Raw genomic sequence first — 15,570 nt, forward strand, 5'->3', positions numbered from 1 at the left:
TGCCTCAGCCGGGGGATATTTCCCTAAGCTTGTGTCCTTGCTCCTCACCTTGCTTTACTGTCTCCCTGAGACGCACAAGATTTTATCACCTCGCTGCAAGAAGTTCCTAAAATCAATTGCCCTGACCCCTCTTCTGAGTTCCCGAAGTTCTTCTGTACCAGCTTGCTGGATATTTCATGAGAGTCGCCAGCATCTTAAAGTTAACACATTAAGAAATAAAACGTAGTTGTCCCCCCAGCCCCACCCTCCAGCCTATACTTCTGTCACCTGCTCATCACTCACGTTCAGAATCTGTGGCAAAGCTGCCAATTCCCTGTTCTTTATGCTTCTGGGGAGGCCTCATTTGTCACACTGCAGTGTGGTTTGGCGTTCTGCCCTTGGAGGAGGCCGAGATGTGATTACCCTTTGCATCTAGAATGAAAAGTTTGCTAATGAAGCTGGAGGAAAATGTTATGCTTTCAGGAGGTGACTCCTGAGCTTGCTTGAATCAGCCTTTCCCTCTCTTGCTCCCAAGTATAGGGCCATATATCTGCCTGGTGCACCTGTCATCTCTACAAGGCCCTGGACTAGTTTGCTGTAGCCTCTGGAAAGAGAAGAGTTGGCTACCGACTCCTTGCCATTGACGTTTCATCTCATTTGTCGGAATAGGTGGGCTTTGCCTCTATTTTTTTTTTTTTTTCAAGTTTTTATTTAAATCCCGGTTACCATACAATACGAGATTAGTTTCAGGTGTACTTTATGTCTAAGTGCATCTCTCTAGGTTTCTAGCCTTTGAACCATACTTGAGCATGGAGAGGGTAACATAATTCTGATTTAAATTTTGAATTTTCTTTCTACTTCTTCACTTATAATTCATGCAAACTATTTCTGATATCCCCTAGAACTCTTGTGTCTTAAACATCCTTCCTGTAAGGCGAGTGATGAATGTGTTCCCGTGTGGGCTCTCAGATATGGAGATGGTGTGTTTGGGGAAACTATGCAGTGCTGTCGCCTAACTGCCCAGTTTCAGGCTTGGATGTGTGACTCTTTGATGACTCGGTTATGAATATTCTGAGAGTTGTGGTTGGCCCCGTCACCCTGTCCTCATACAGTCCTTACACATTCTCAGACCCTGTCATGCAGGGGCCACACCTAAAAGAGCACCGTAGAAGTAGGGCTTCCTTGGAGTTTGGTGGTTCCATGGACAGCAGTGGAGAAATCTTCTCCTCAGCCATGTTGAGTAGAAGCAATGCAAATAAGCATAGGCTCACATTCTGGTGGAAGGTTTTAGGTAGACACTTCTAGAAAATTATGTACTTGATAACAGGAGAATGTTAGACACGTTTTGAAGTTCAGATCAGTGATGTATCATCCACAGTTATGTATTTTCAACCAACGAATACTTATTGAATATTTCATTCTAACTCAGAAAGGAAGGCATAAACAGGGAAAGATAGCTACCTACATAAAGTAACTAACTAGCTAACTAAGTAGCTGACCATGTGAAGTAGGTTTCAAAAGGGGCCTAACTGTGCAGCCTGGTGTTTAAGAGTGTAAGGGTTTGGAATCAGATCTGGGTTTTGATCCTGGTTCTGACATTGGTGCTGTGGCCTGGGCAGGTTACTTCATTTTTTTCCTCCCAGTTTTCCCTATAAAGCTTTCTTTGTAGGCTTGTTGTAGGAGTTAAATGAGCTAATATCTGAATCATGCCTAGTGAATTATGGCTGATTTAGCTAGACTATCTTAGAGTAAAACACAAATAAAACATCTTCAAAGTGCATCACGATGCTAAAGGGTGTCCTAATAACCATGGCACACTGGAGGCAGGGCCACAGATCGAGGGCTCCTTCATTTTCTATGATTAAGGAATGAGTGATCCCAGAACCTGGGATGGTGTTCAGATTGGTGGCTCTGACTGTTACAGGGACAGAAGGGAAGCCAGGGGCCAGGTTGGCAGACACATCACTACATCAATTCAGCAGAAAGAGAGTTCACACCAACCCCCAAACAAGCAGATTTAGTTACCAAAGTGCCAACTACCCATCGTCAAGTGGAGGTGATGGAAAGTAACATGATTACAATCCATGATACGATCATGGTACATGGAGGATGTTAAAGGAGCAGAAGAAAAGATGAATAGACTAGAGAGTCAGAGAAGACTTCCTCTAAGTGGAAACACAAGTTAAGTCTTAAAGAACAAGGCAATAGACATTAAAAAGAGAAGAGGTAACTGTTTACCAAGCAGCAGAAACAGCATGTTGTAAGAAATGAAAACATGGGAACCAAAACATAACCCGATTCTCTTAAGATTGTATTTTCCCAATGGAGTTCTGTTTTTTCCCCCAGCGTGAAGACCTAGATTTTAAACCTGTTCTGGACTCTCACCCTGACCCACAGAACCTGCATCATCTGCTTGGGTAACACCGAACCAGATTTCACCTGGTAAGAACCGTTCTTGAAATGTTGTCTAAAAGTCCTGACCATGAAGCCTTTAAGAGCAGTGATATTAGATCCAACTCTGAGCTGGCGTCTCAGATTTCCACTCGACTGGTTCTACAACAAGTGCTCTTTGGGGTAGGGAGTTCCTCATCCCACTCACGTATATTCGCACTGAAATGAATTGCTCACTCCAGCCTTATAGTAATAGCCTCCAACAAACAGTAGATAGCTTAAAAGGCAGTCTTTTGTTAGACCTTAGTAGAAAGATTAATGGGTACCAAAGAGTTTTGTCTCCTTGGCTCTCAATCTAATTTATCATCAGAATTGCTTAAGGGATTTTTAATGCAGAGTCCCGGGACCTACTCCTGCAGATTCCAAAGCAGAGCCTGGGTCTGTATTTAAAAAAAAAAAAAAAAAAAAAAAAAATCTCCCACAAATGACCCTAGTCCGCAGCTGTATCCGGGAGCCTTGGTTGAGAAGACAGCCTCTGTGTTCCCTGTCCACTGACCGTCACTGATGGAATCTGACCAATCACACTCTCTTGAGTCGATACTGGAAGCCACGAGTCATTTTGGGCACCTTTCATATGGAGGTAATAAGCGCTGAGCTCTGATGACAGCAGCATTTCTCCTTGTCCACAGAGGCAGTAAAAGCCAGTCAGCAAAGAGACAAAAAGCAGCAGAGATGCAAGGCTTCAGAGATGAGACATGGCAGACATGTTCTGGCAGCTTTCCATTTCCAGTTTCTTCCGGAAGCCTAGCCCCCCTCCTGTCTTTGCTTCCGAGAGGTGTTTCTTTATCCTATAATAAATTCCTGTCTCTGGCTCAAGCCAACACCAGTTGGTTTCAGTTACTTGGAATCAAGGAGCCCAACTACTCCAAGTCTAACTCAAACAGCCACTCTAAAGAACAATCAGAGAAAACACTTTAAACACACTATGGTATGAAATATCAACTTTCTTCCCAAACAAGTCTGGAAAGGGGCTTGGGGGAGGGAGAAATGAAACACTCTTACTATCGAGTAGTTTATTCCGTAACTAACTTGGTACAAGGGGTACTCCTTTATGGAAACAAGAGCAAAGACATTATATTGATTTGGAAGAAATGAAAGGGAGCAGTGGAAGCCACACAAACGAGCAGGGCCCAGACGGGGCTCCCTAATGGAAAAGGAAATATAGCCAATCTTGTGGCACAGATGATTTCTGAGGCCGAGCCAACCTCAGTTATGCTGGTCCCGATCTGTACCTGCTGCCTCACCCTCTCTGAATCAGCCCAAGGCTGGTGGAGGTCTCTGAACCGGGCCAGGGTTTTTGACTGGTTGGGTTCAAACAATCAACACTGCCTAAGAAACAAATAGAGCACAGCTGTTCTCAAATGGGAAAACAGGCGAGCTAGTCTTTCCCGAAGGGAGCCGTCCTTGCCAAGCCAGGATGCCTTAAGGGTCTTCCTGCGCAGGGCATTTAAATACTCCTCTACTCTTGAACAGGAAACTCGTTCAACCCTCCTGGCCACCATCACACACCTGAAAACCAAACAGACATTCATCCAGCCAGGGGACTGGGAATTTAGAGCAGCGTCACCGAGCAGCTGCTTCCTCCCCTGGTAAGCCTGAGGCCACAGAGGCAACGTGGGAGGAGCAGCCCTGCTCCGTTGGGTCCTGTGGCCGCAGAACAGCCCCTGAGCTCAGCCGGCGGACGCCTGCCACTGGAAATAAGATTAGAAATGGGCCAGAGCAGTTCTGAGGCAGAAAAAGCCACCCCAAACAGAGTAAAATTGGGTTCAAAATGTCATTACATGCCACACTAGTGGTCTTTGAATTATTTCTTAGAATTCGCAGGGGCTCTACAGAACACACTGAAAAAGAGTGGGGTCTGAGTCTCCTCTCACCCCTGGATTCTAACAGAGTGGTTCTACCTTTGTCTATTCACTGGTCTTCTTGTCTCTTTGCAGAATGGATTCGTAACTAATAATAGTAGTAGCTCACACTGAATGTGTGGTTGCATGAGGGCTTGTGCACACACGCACACCAGACACTATGCTAGGTGTTTCAGATGCCTCCGCATGATTCCTTCAACCAAGTTCAAGTGGTAGGTTCTGTTATCATCTCCCTGGCATAGGCATTGAGGAAACAAAAGTATCTTGTCCGAGGTCACAAAGCTAGCAGGTGGGAAAGCCAGGAATTAAATCCAGCTCCCTCAGATCCTGGAGCCCTGATATTGTCCCTGGGATGGACCACAGGAAAAACCATCTAGGGGAGGAAAATGAAAAGTGAGCCTTTCGCGAGAGCTGTCATTCTCAACCTTGCCCACACACTAGAATCACCTCAGAAGCTTTAAAGATTATGAATGCCAGGCTCTTGCCCCTGGAGATACTGACTTAATGGATCTGGGGAGCAGTCTGGGCATAGGGATTTGTTTTTAAAGACTGAGAACCACTGCCTTAGAGAAACAGTGATAGGAATTCAATAATTGAAATTACATGTCAACACTAATTTGAGAGTGTCAAAGACAGGAATTTCCCTCCTGGCAAATTACTCAGCTGATGGTATAAAAAGTGTCCTTTAAGACGGAGAAAGAAACACAGCCAAACTCCCATAGCTCTGGAGCAAAGGTGGAGAAGACTGTTTTCTCCTTCTCCCCCACGGCTCAGCTATGACCTTGAGTACACATGGTGGTCACTTATTTGGTGGGGCTGACACAGAGGATAGCTGACATGAGGAGGACACAAGGAAAGATGTGGGAAAACTGTAAACTGGGAAACAAGGCCCTCCACCTGTGATTCCAGCTTTTATGTGCTCAGGCCAGGACCAAGGATAAGCTGAGGTCGGTGAAGCCTTGAGCATAAAATTTAAGGGGACTCCAAAAAACAAAACCTAAAACTCATCCATCATGAAGATGAATAACGTTTTAGTGCCATATTTAAAAAAATAAATATCAATGCAAAAAAAAAAAATCCATGGTGAACTAAATGTCAAGAATTTCAATACAGACAGTGTCCAACAGGGCTCCAAGGGGCAGGGGTGAGGTGGAGTGAGTGGTGCAAGTAAGTGTAGGATTGGATCTTTTGTCTTCATTTAAAAAGGACTTTTTGGGACATTGATCTTGACTTTTAAAGTTTTTTGCATTAAAGCATTATTTTTCTTAATTTTTTTGTTCCACTGTGAATCCTAGTAAACATTCCCGCAAGGGGAGTAAACCTCTTTTTGGCTTGTTCAGATCCTTCTGAACTGAGGGAGGGGAATATCACAAAAGCACCAGAAGAACACTAGCCTCCCAGAGGCCTGATGGGATTTCCTGTACCAGAATGACTTGGACAGAGAAAGAGCCTCATTGTTCAGAGCCAGCAGGTAAGGAGGGAGGGAGAGTGGAGAACCATGCTCGGGGAGGCTAAGGTCAGCCGCTGTGCCCAGGGCAGGCTTGGAGTTCCTGTCTCTGTTGACTCACTTGGCTGGGAGAACACAGCTCTCGGTCATACAGGATTCTAACCCTGGTTAGAATCCCTTGGTCAGTTAACCTGTCTAACCTTCAGATCCTTTATCTGTAAAATAGAGCTAATAATGTACCCCCCACAGGGATATTTTGGGGGATAGATGAGGTAATATCTATAAAGCACTTTGCACACTACCTGGTACGTTCTAAGTGCTAAAACGTGGCATTTATTGTAAGGTGACTATTCCATTTTCTAAGTCTCTTCTAGAAGCTCCACCTTCCTATCTCAGTCCACTTTTGGTACATTTCACTGCTCACTGATAACTCACCAGAGAGGTAGGCCAAATCAGTCAGGTTTATTACTTGTTAATAAATCTGGGAGGTTGTCACTAAAATGGGTCAGGGTTAGAGAAGGGAATGGAGAAGACTGGATTCTTGACTCACGTTTAGAACTTACAAGCTGTGTGGACTTAGGTATAACCTTTCACATCTCTGAGCCTCTTTATTCTTTACTGAAGGAAGATTATAATAGTATCTTTCTTTTTCTCCTCTTGTGGGATCATAGAGATAAAGTTGCAAAAGTGACTGGTAGTTGCAGATTCAGGTGGAAATAAGCTTTAAGGCATAATTTATTATTGTTATTATTATTATTATTGTTACTTTTTATTTTAGAGAAAGAGAGCACGCACAGGAGTGGGGGAGAGGGGCTGAGCAGGAAAGAGAGAGAATCTTAAGCAGGCTCCATGCTCAGTGCAAAGCCCCTAGATGGGGCTCGATTTCACAACCATAAGACCATGACCTGAGCTGAAATCAGGAGTCCGATGCTTAATTGACTGAACCACTCAGGCACCCCTAGGGTACAATTCGTTAAGTAGGCTCATTTTTTGTCTGGGCTGATTCACCTGGTGCTGATACAGAACTTCAATAATACTTGGAAGTAGATTCTTTATCCAGGACTTTAAAATGATAACAGAAAGGATTGGGAGGAACAAAGTTTGGACTATGGCGTGAACTACCTATTATTTGCTAAATTTTTACTTCAAGTAGAGAGACTAGACACTAGCTCTGGTATTAACTATATTACTTCCCCAGTAGGGAACTTCTTAAAATTGGATAATTTTAAGAGGTATGACTCGGGGAGGGGCACCCGGGTGGCTCAGTTGGTTAAGCGTCTGACTTTTGATTTCTGCTCAGGTCATGATTCTGTAGTTCGTGGGTACGAGCCCCACGTTAGGCTCTGCACTGTCAGCAGAGATGTCTGCTTGAGATTCTCTTTCTTCCTCTCTCTCTGTCTCTCTCTGGCTCAAAATAAACACATAAACTTAAAAGAAATTAAAAACAACCTAAAATAATAAAATAAAATAAAATAAAATAAAATAAAATAAAATAAAATAAAATAAAATAAACAAGCACGACTGGGGGGACATGTCTCCCTCCTGATCCTGCCTAGAAGCACTTCCCCTGTTGTCCTAAGTTTGTATATTTTGATCTTCTTAAATGTCTCATGTGGTTACACATTCTCCATGAATGCGTACTTGATCACTTCTTTTTCTCAAAGGTCATGTACTAATTCATAACAATTTTTAGTCTTTTTTGGCTGGAATTATTTACAATTCAAACTTAATTTTGTATTTGTTACTTTTATTATTATTTTTTTTAACGTTTATTCATTTTTGAGAGACAGAACAGAGCATGAGTGGGGGAGGGGCAGAGAGAGAGGGAGACAGGATCCAAAGCAGGCTCCAGGCTCTGAAGTGTCAGCACAGAGCCTGACGGAGGGCTTGAACTCACTGACCATGAGATAATGACCTGAGCCAAAGTCGGAGCCTCAATTGACTGAGCCACCCAGGTGCCCCTAATTCAAACTTTAAATGCAGTCATTTTCCAGCCATCGTTAGAAAGTGAGTATAGAGTTATGATTGAGAGCGTGGGCTCTGATACCATGCTATGTTGGCCACTAAATAAGTGGCCTTCCCCTCTTAAGTGGGGGCACAATAGCCCTGATCTCATAGGACTGTACTGAGAAATAAAAAGAATCAGTGTTTATAATGTGCTTAAAATAGTGCCTAGCGAATAGTAAATGCTTCATCAGTGTTAGCCACTATTGTTTTGATCCCAATTTGTGGAAGCTACTACCCTGATCTGTGCAATTCTGAAACCTAAAGCTTGTTCTATGGGGCAATTCTTGTGATTTCAAATACAGTTCCCTATTACACTTTCTTCAATGTTTGTGTCTCTCCGTTTCTTTGCTTTCTTCCTCTCTTCACAATGGCAATGGGAAGGATTTAGAGGTAGGATTTTGTAACAGTGTGACATGCTATACTGAATGATGTGGCTTATTCTTAAGTACAGCATCACAGCAGCATTGTATTTTATGCCGTGTTAGGCATTCCTTAGATGTATAAAATGAGAAAATAGTAGTGTGTTATCCTTATTAGCTTACTTTCTGCCACGTCTTGTGTAGGAATGACTAAAACTCTACCGTGATTTACACCAATACATATTTGAAGATTGGAATTATTAATTAAATCAGAATTTTAAAAAGAATGTGTGGCATGAAATCAGAGTTGATAAACATTCCTGTGCGAATTTATTTTAAAATGACTTTTTTTTTTTTTTTTTTTTTTTGCTCAGTTGGTTGAGCATCTGACTCTTGATTTCGACTTGGGTCAGGACGGTTCATGGGATTGATCCCCTCATTGGGCTCCGTGCTGGCAACGCAGATCCTGCTTGAGACTTTCTCTCTCCTTCTCTTTCCTCCCCTCCCCTGCTCATATGTGCTCTCTCTCAAAATAAATAAATAAATTTAAAATTAAATAAAATGACATTTTTATTTTATTTAACATTTTTAACGTTTTATTCATTTTTGAGAGACAGAGCACGAATAGGGGAGGGGCAGAAAGAGCCGGAGACACAGAATCCAAAGGAAGCTCCAGGCTCTGAGCTGTCAGCACAGGGCCCGATGTGGGGCTTGAACCCACAAACCATTATATCATGACCTGAGCTGAAGTCAGACGCTTAACTGACTGAGCCACCCAGGCGTCCCATAACGTTTTTATTTTAAAAGGAATATGTATTAATGTACAAACTTGAGAAATATAGAAAAATATTAAGAAAATTTAAAAATCAGTTATTATCCCATTACCCAAAGATTGTTAACACCCAATTTCTGTTTTGAGTTGGAAATAAGTATTTACAAGTGTAGACCATTTAAGAAATGACAAGGCATTTTTATCAGATGATCTCCTGTGATCTTGACAGCAGCTCTGAGGTGAGCAGTTTATATGTGTGTGTGTATATATATATATATTTTTTTTTTTGCAGTTTATATTCTATTTTTTTTAAATGTTTATTTATTCCTGAGAGAGAGACAGAGTGTGAGCAGGGGAAGGACAGGGAGAGGGAGACACAGTATCTGAAGTTGAGTCCAGGCTCTGAGCTGTCAGTCCAGAGCCCAATGTGGGGCTCTAACCCACAAATCGTGAGATCATGACCTGAGCCAAAGTCGGACGCTTAACCCACTGAGCCACCCAGGCACCCTGGCAATTTATATTCTAATGGAAACTTAGCCTCTGAAAGGCTGATGCTTGGTCGAGTTCAAAGAATTGGTGAGTAGAAGACCCAGAATTTGTGTTGCAGTCCTTAACTTCAAACTCAGTGTTCTTACCAAACACAGCAGAGTAGATAATGTATGATTTATTTTTATTTTTTATTTATTATTTTTTTTTTTGAGAGAGAGAGAGTGAAAGCATGGGGGAAGGTCAAAGAGAAGAGGAAGAGGGAATCCCAAGCAGGCTCAACACTGCCAACACAGAGCCTAATGCAAGGGTCGATCCCACAAACCGTGAGATCATGACTTGAGCTGAAATCAAGAGTCAGACACTTAACTGACTGAGCCACACAGGCGCCCCCATATTGTATGATTCTTTTATTTGAAGTCCTGGAAGAGGCAAAGCTAACCTATAGGAAGAGAGGTCAGATCAGTGGTTTCCTAGATGGTGGGGGCAGGGAGGTGTTGAGAAATGATGGGAGAGGGGCTTAAGACACTTCTGGAGGAATGAAATGTTCTGTAACTTGACTTGAATGTTGGTTACACAGATGTATACATTTGTCACAACTCATCAAATAATTATGTTTAAGACCTGTACGTATCACTGCATATACATTATACTTCAATTTTAAAGATCATTTTTCTATTTTAAGTGATAGGAATAGGCAGTGCTGTAACACCTTAATGATACAAAAAAATCATTACATTATTTCATTTGTTTTGATATAAATGATCTTAATGATCTAAGCAGTCATCTTCCCTTTCCTTGTTTATTAATTTCCCGTTGCTGCTGTAACAAATTACCACACACCTAGTGGCTTAACGCAACTAAATTTATTACCTCACAGTTCTACAAGTCAAAGGACCCAAAGATGGGTGTTGCTGGGCTAAACTCAAGGAGTTGGCAGGGCTGAGTTCCTTCCAGAGGCTCTGTGTGAGAATCCATGTCCTTGGTTCAAAATGATGGTTCAAAAAAGGGATTTTCAAATGACTCATAAGCATATGAAAAGGTTCTCAGCCACATTAGCAATCAAGGAAAATAAAAAATCATAATGCCTATCATAGGAAAATGGATAAATTGCGATCTAGTCATATGATGGCAGACTCTACAGATACGAAAATGAATGAACTGCAAATGTAAACAATAGCAGGGATTATAAATATGCTCATTTGTAATATTGAGTGAAATTAGCCAGTCACAGAAGACCGCAGAATGCCTGATTCCATTCAGGTAAGGTTAAAAGAAAAAGTGCAGCACCAGATCATAGTATTGAGGGATATACTGTTAATAGTATAAAGAGAAGCGAAGCAATCAGAAGAAGAAGGAGAATGAAGGGTGGGTGGAGAGATGGGATGCATGGTGTTTGGGAGGACGATGAAAGGGATTTTGGGGTGCTGGCAGTTCCCGTTTATTGACCTGGGTGGTGGTTATATGGGTGTTTATGGGTATTTATCTTGAGATAATTGTTACGCTGTGTGTTTTTGTTTTGTACACTCCTTTGTATGTATACTCTACTTCACAATGAAAAAGTAAAGTGCACACACACACACACACACACACACACACCAAAATGGTTCACGGCAAAAAGGGCCATCAGAATTCATTAGGAGACATCCAAGAATCTAGGATAATAATGGAAAAAGGAAGCACAAAATTTAACTTCTGGTTCACAGGGGCCCATGCAAAAAGGGAAACAGGTAATGTTGTATAACTCCTATTGTCTGATAAAAATAAGCACATGTTTGCCAGGAAAGACAAAGATTTCTCTGATTCCAAATTGTGGTCAGAATGTTACGCTCATTGTTAAGGTAAGAACAGTGTATTCAGTTGCAGGTTTTCTGAAGACCACAAAATGTTCCTCAAATGGACATCACTTAACTGAATTCTTGATAAAAGCTGAAAGCATGACATTAAATCATAGCTCAGTGAAGGCATTTCTGAGGAAATCTAAGTTGACACAGTCCTGTGACTTTCTGGGGGCAAGGACATAACCCGTGCTGTAGGAACTCTAAAAGAATTCCAGCTGTTTCTTGAATGTAACCTTCTGTACTCTTTCGTATGCACCCTCCCAGAGAAGTGTCAGTGTCCCAGGCTGACTCTCTCTTTGTAGGAGGTTTCCTCAGACCCTTATTCTAGGCCTGATTTTCTCCCATGGCTCTGTTGGCTTTCTCTTCTTTGACCTTGACCTCAACTTGGCGCTGATCACAGCTTTCTACTGCTGAGCATGACTGGCTCTCCAGGTTAGGTTGGGGCTAGTAAGGATTTCTTTCTTTTTTTTTTTTTCTTTAAATGTTTATTTTTGAGAGAGAGAGCACAAGCAGGGGAAGGACAGGGAGAGAGAGAGACGGAGGATCTTAAGTGGGCTCTGTGCTGACAGCAGCGAGTCCCAGTGTGGGGGCTCTGAACTCAGGAACCACAAGATCATGACCCGGGTAGAAGTCAGACGCTCAACTGATTGGGCCACCCAGACACCCCTGGGCGAGTAAGGATTTCTAAGCATGACTGGCTTGGCACGCTGTACTGAATTTAATGGATGCAATGTCTTCTTATACCTCTCCCTCTTCTTCAAGGCACCACACCCCTCATCCCCCAACTCTGCAACACAGCACAGTGATTAAAAGCGTGGGCTTTGGGGAGCCTGGGTGGCTCAGTTGGTTAAGTGTCTGACTTCGGCTCAGGTCACGATCTCATGGTTCATGGGTTCGGGCCCCACATCCGGCTCTCTGCTGTCAGCAAGTAGCCTGCTTTGGATCTTCTGTCCCCCTCTTTCTCTGCCTCTCCCCTGCATTCATTCTCTCTCTCTCTCTCTCTCTCTCTCTCCAAATAAGCATAAAAAAAAAAAAATGAACGTAGGCTTTGGACTCACACTCTGTGGTTTTGAATCCTGACCCTACCACTTGATGGACATACCCTGTGTCTCCCTTTGTGAAATGGTGATAATTATACCATTTACCTCACGTGTAGGTTAAACGATGTAAAGTGGGGAGACTGTCTAGCGGTGTGGTTGAAAGCACAAACTCAGGAACCAGACTGCCTGGGTTCACCTTCCAGCTCTACTGCTTACTAGCCATGTGGTCTTGGACAAGATTCTTAGCTTTTCACGCTACAATGGGAATAATGTAACATCTGCCTAAGGGTTGTTGTGAGGAGTAACTGGTTAATATTTATAATGTACCCAAAACAGGGCACATACCAAATGTTTCATCAGTGTTTGCTAAGTACAAGGTTAGATGCCTGGCATATAGTAAATTTCAATACATGTTACACATTTTAATTGTTTTCTGCTCGTGTGACTCCTCTTCCTCCATCTGCCTGACTATAATGATTGATCAAGGAGTAAGAATCTAAGTGCAAGCCTTGGATATTTCTTTTTTTTTTTTTTTTAATTTTTTTTTTTTTTAGCGTTTATTTCTGAGAGAGAGAGAGAGAGAGAGAGAGAGAGAGAGGGAGAGAGAAACAGAGGGAAACAGCATGCGCAGGGGAGGGGCAGAGAGAGAGGGAGACACAGAATCTGAAGGAGGCTCCAGGCTCCAAGCTGTCAGCACAGAGCTCAAGGTGGGGCTTGAACTCACAAACCTCAGATCATGACCTGAGCTGAAGTCAGATGCTTAACCCACTGAGCCACCCAGGCGCCCTAGGCCTTGGGTATTTCTAATCAAAGTCCTAAGATGGGGTGGTGGCAAGACCCTTTCCCCCTCCAGTCACAAAGCTGCTGCTGCAGCATCTGAGAAGAAGCAAATCAGCAACAGGAAAGAAGGAAGCTAGCATAGAAAAGTAAAAAATACATAAGAGGAGGGGAGCAGAGAGAGAGGCAGTGAGGGACAAAGAGACAGAGACCTAATGTGTTGTCATGGTTCTCATGTCTGGAGTCTCAGAAGTTTCTTGGTTTTCTGTCTTTGTGATCATGGTTGAAGAAAGAGCTTTTCTTGTTATTCTGTGAGCTACCCCTCCCCCCCCCCCCCAATAAATCTCCTCTAAGCAAATTCAAGTCAGGTGTCTGTCTCTTGCTATCCAAAGAATCCAGAAAAACACCACTAGTTTGGGAAAAGTCACCTTCTAGTTTTTTTAAAAAATTTTTAATGTTTATTTATTTTTGAGAGACAGAGAGAGAGAGAGAGAGAGAGAATGAATGAGCGGGGGACGGAGGGGCAGAGAGCAAGGGAGACACAGAATCCAAAGCAGGCTCCAGGCTCCAAGCTGTCAGCACAGAGCCTGACGTGGGGCTCAAACTCACGAACCATGAGGTCATGACCTGAGCTGAGGTCAGATGCTTAACCGACTGAGCCACCCACATGCCCCAGTAACCTTCTGTTCTTAATCTAACTGGTCTAACTCTTCTACAGCCCTTAGTCTTCTGGGAAAGTGCACACCTGTTGAAATACATTCTTTGCACAAAGAACTGTGTTCAGCACTGTGGTACATCCAGAGTTATAGAAACCTGGGTTATGGTTGTCAAGGAAATTAAATATGTTAACTTCACAATACATTTCAGAAAATGGAAGTAAAGAGATTTACCTAGAAAACACACTTCAGAAGTGTGGTATAATAAAAACTATATTTGGTCTTTGTCCCAGGTTCCTGGCAGAGAACTGCAAAACCTTTTGGAATTTTATTTATTTATTTATTTTGAGAGAGAGAAAGCATGCACATATGAGTGGCGGAGGGGCAGAGAGAGAGGGAGAGAGAGAATCCCAAGCAGCTCTGCACTGTCAGTGTGGAGTCCGACATGGGGCTCATGACCCTGAGACCATGACTTGAGCTGGAATCAAGAGTTGGACACTTAGCTGACTGATCACTAAGGCACCCCACCTTTTGGAATTTTCTAAGTGATGGGAGTATCTTATATTATTCATAACAACCTCCTTTCTGGCCAAATCTGAGTTGGTGCCAATGACATGACTCCTGGTAGACCCTTACTTTCAGGGGAAGAGCTGGCCACACCAGAAAGACCAAGACTTATGCCCCACCAGCAGGGAGAGGAGAGGGCCTGGAGATTGAGCTCAATTACTAAAGGCCATTGATGCCATAAATCATGCTTAGATAAGGAATCTTTGATAAAAACTCTTGATCAGTGAAGTTCTGAGATGCTTCTAGGTTGGTGGACTCATTGAGATCCTGGGAGGGTAGAGCCGCTGAGAAGGCATGGAAGGAAACTCTGTGCCCTGAACGCCTCCCACACCTTGCCTTGTGTGTCTCTTTCATTTTGTTCATTTCTTGAGTTGTATACCTTATCATAAAACTGTCATTGTGAATATAGCTCTTTGCTGGCTTCTGGGAGTTGTTCTAGCAAATTATCGAACCTAAGGGGAGTCTTGGAAACCCTCAATTTTTTCTTTTTGGAATTTTTTTAAACAGATGTGTAATTGACACATAACATTTTAGTTTCAGGTGTACAAAGTAATGATTTAATATTTGCAGTCAGCTGAGCACAGTGTGCGCGGCCCAGGGACTCCACTTGTGCTGGTGTCTGAAGTGGGGCAATCTCGTGAGACTGAATCCTTCACTCATAAGATCTCATGCTTACTCCAGGTGGTTAGTGTCAGAATTAGACTGAATCCTGGACACCCACTTGGTGTCAGAGAATTGCTGTTGGAACCAGGTAAGAGCTATGGACTATAAGAACTTTCTTCGGAAAAGCGGCCAAGCGCTCAGTCCTCCATTGCCTCCAGCAAAGCACTTTAAGACAAAGCACAATAGTTAACAGATCTTTTTGAAGTGAAAGAAAATATGTCTGTGTTAGATGAGTAAACAACGTCAGGTGGTATAGAAAATTCTAAGGCCCGGTATGCTACCTGGTGTAATTGTGAGCTCCCGTTTTCATGTTCACATATCAAGTTTATCCAACTTGTGATTTATTCTGCCAGAACTTTTCAGAGTGGATCCAATGATCTTACTGTGTAAAAGCAATGCCATGGGATTAGATGGTGTCAAAGATAATAGAAATTGTAGTGGTGAGGGCATTTTGTAGCATATTTACAATAGCCTGTGACTGAACTGTCTGTATGGCAGACTCCATAATAAGGCAGTTCTGGGGGCCAAATTATGCCCATTAAAATATGGCATTATATGCCCAGTCAGTCTTGATTCCGATTTACTTTTTCATAGGATTCAGCTTTACTTTTCTATAAATACATTTATTGTCTCTTTGACCCTTCTGTTCTTATATTTTTGTTT

The 15,570-nt window shown here is 42.7% G+C and overlaps 1 protein-coding gene across 1 annotated transcript in view; it reads left to right on the forward strand.

Annotated features, from left to right (window-relative positions):
- The first annotated feature begins 345 nt into the window (after nucleotides 1–345).
- LOC147581518 (uncharacterized) overlaps nucleotides 346–15,570 on the forward strand; it is a 90,372-nt gene continuing 75,147 nt past the window's right edge. The window contains exons 1-3 of the mRNA XM_086703350.1: nucleotides 346–648; nucleotides 2,326–2,421; nucleotides 5,633–5,763. Of these exons, the coding sequence (XP_086559476.1) occupies nucleotides 5,721–5,763 (43 nt within the window). The 5' untranslated portion in view covers nucleotides 346–648; nucleotides 2,326–2,421; nucleotides 5,633–5,720. The remainder of the gene's footprint in view (nucleotides 649–2,325; nucleotides 2,422–5,632; nucleotides 5,764–15,570) is intronic.

The sequence above is a fragment of the Puma concolor genome, chromosome B1 (genome assembly GCF_028749965.1).
Source record: "Puma concolor isolate L17-30 chromosome B1, mPumCon1.1.hap2, whole genome shotgun sequence".
NCBI lineage: Eukaryota > Metazoa > Chordata > Mammalia > Carnivora > Felidae > Puma > Puma concolor.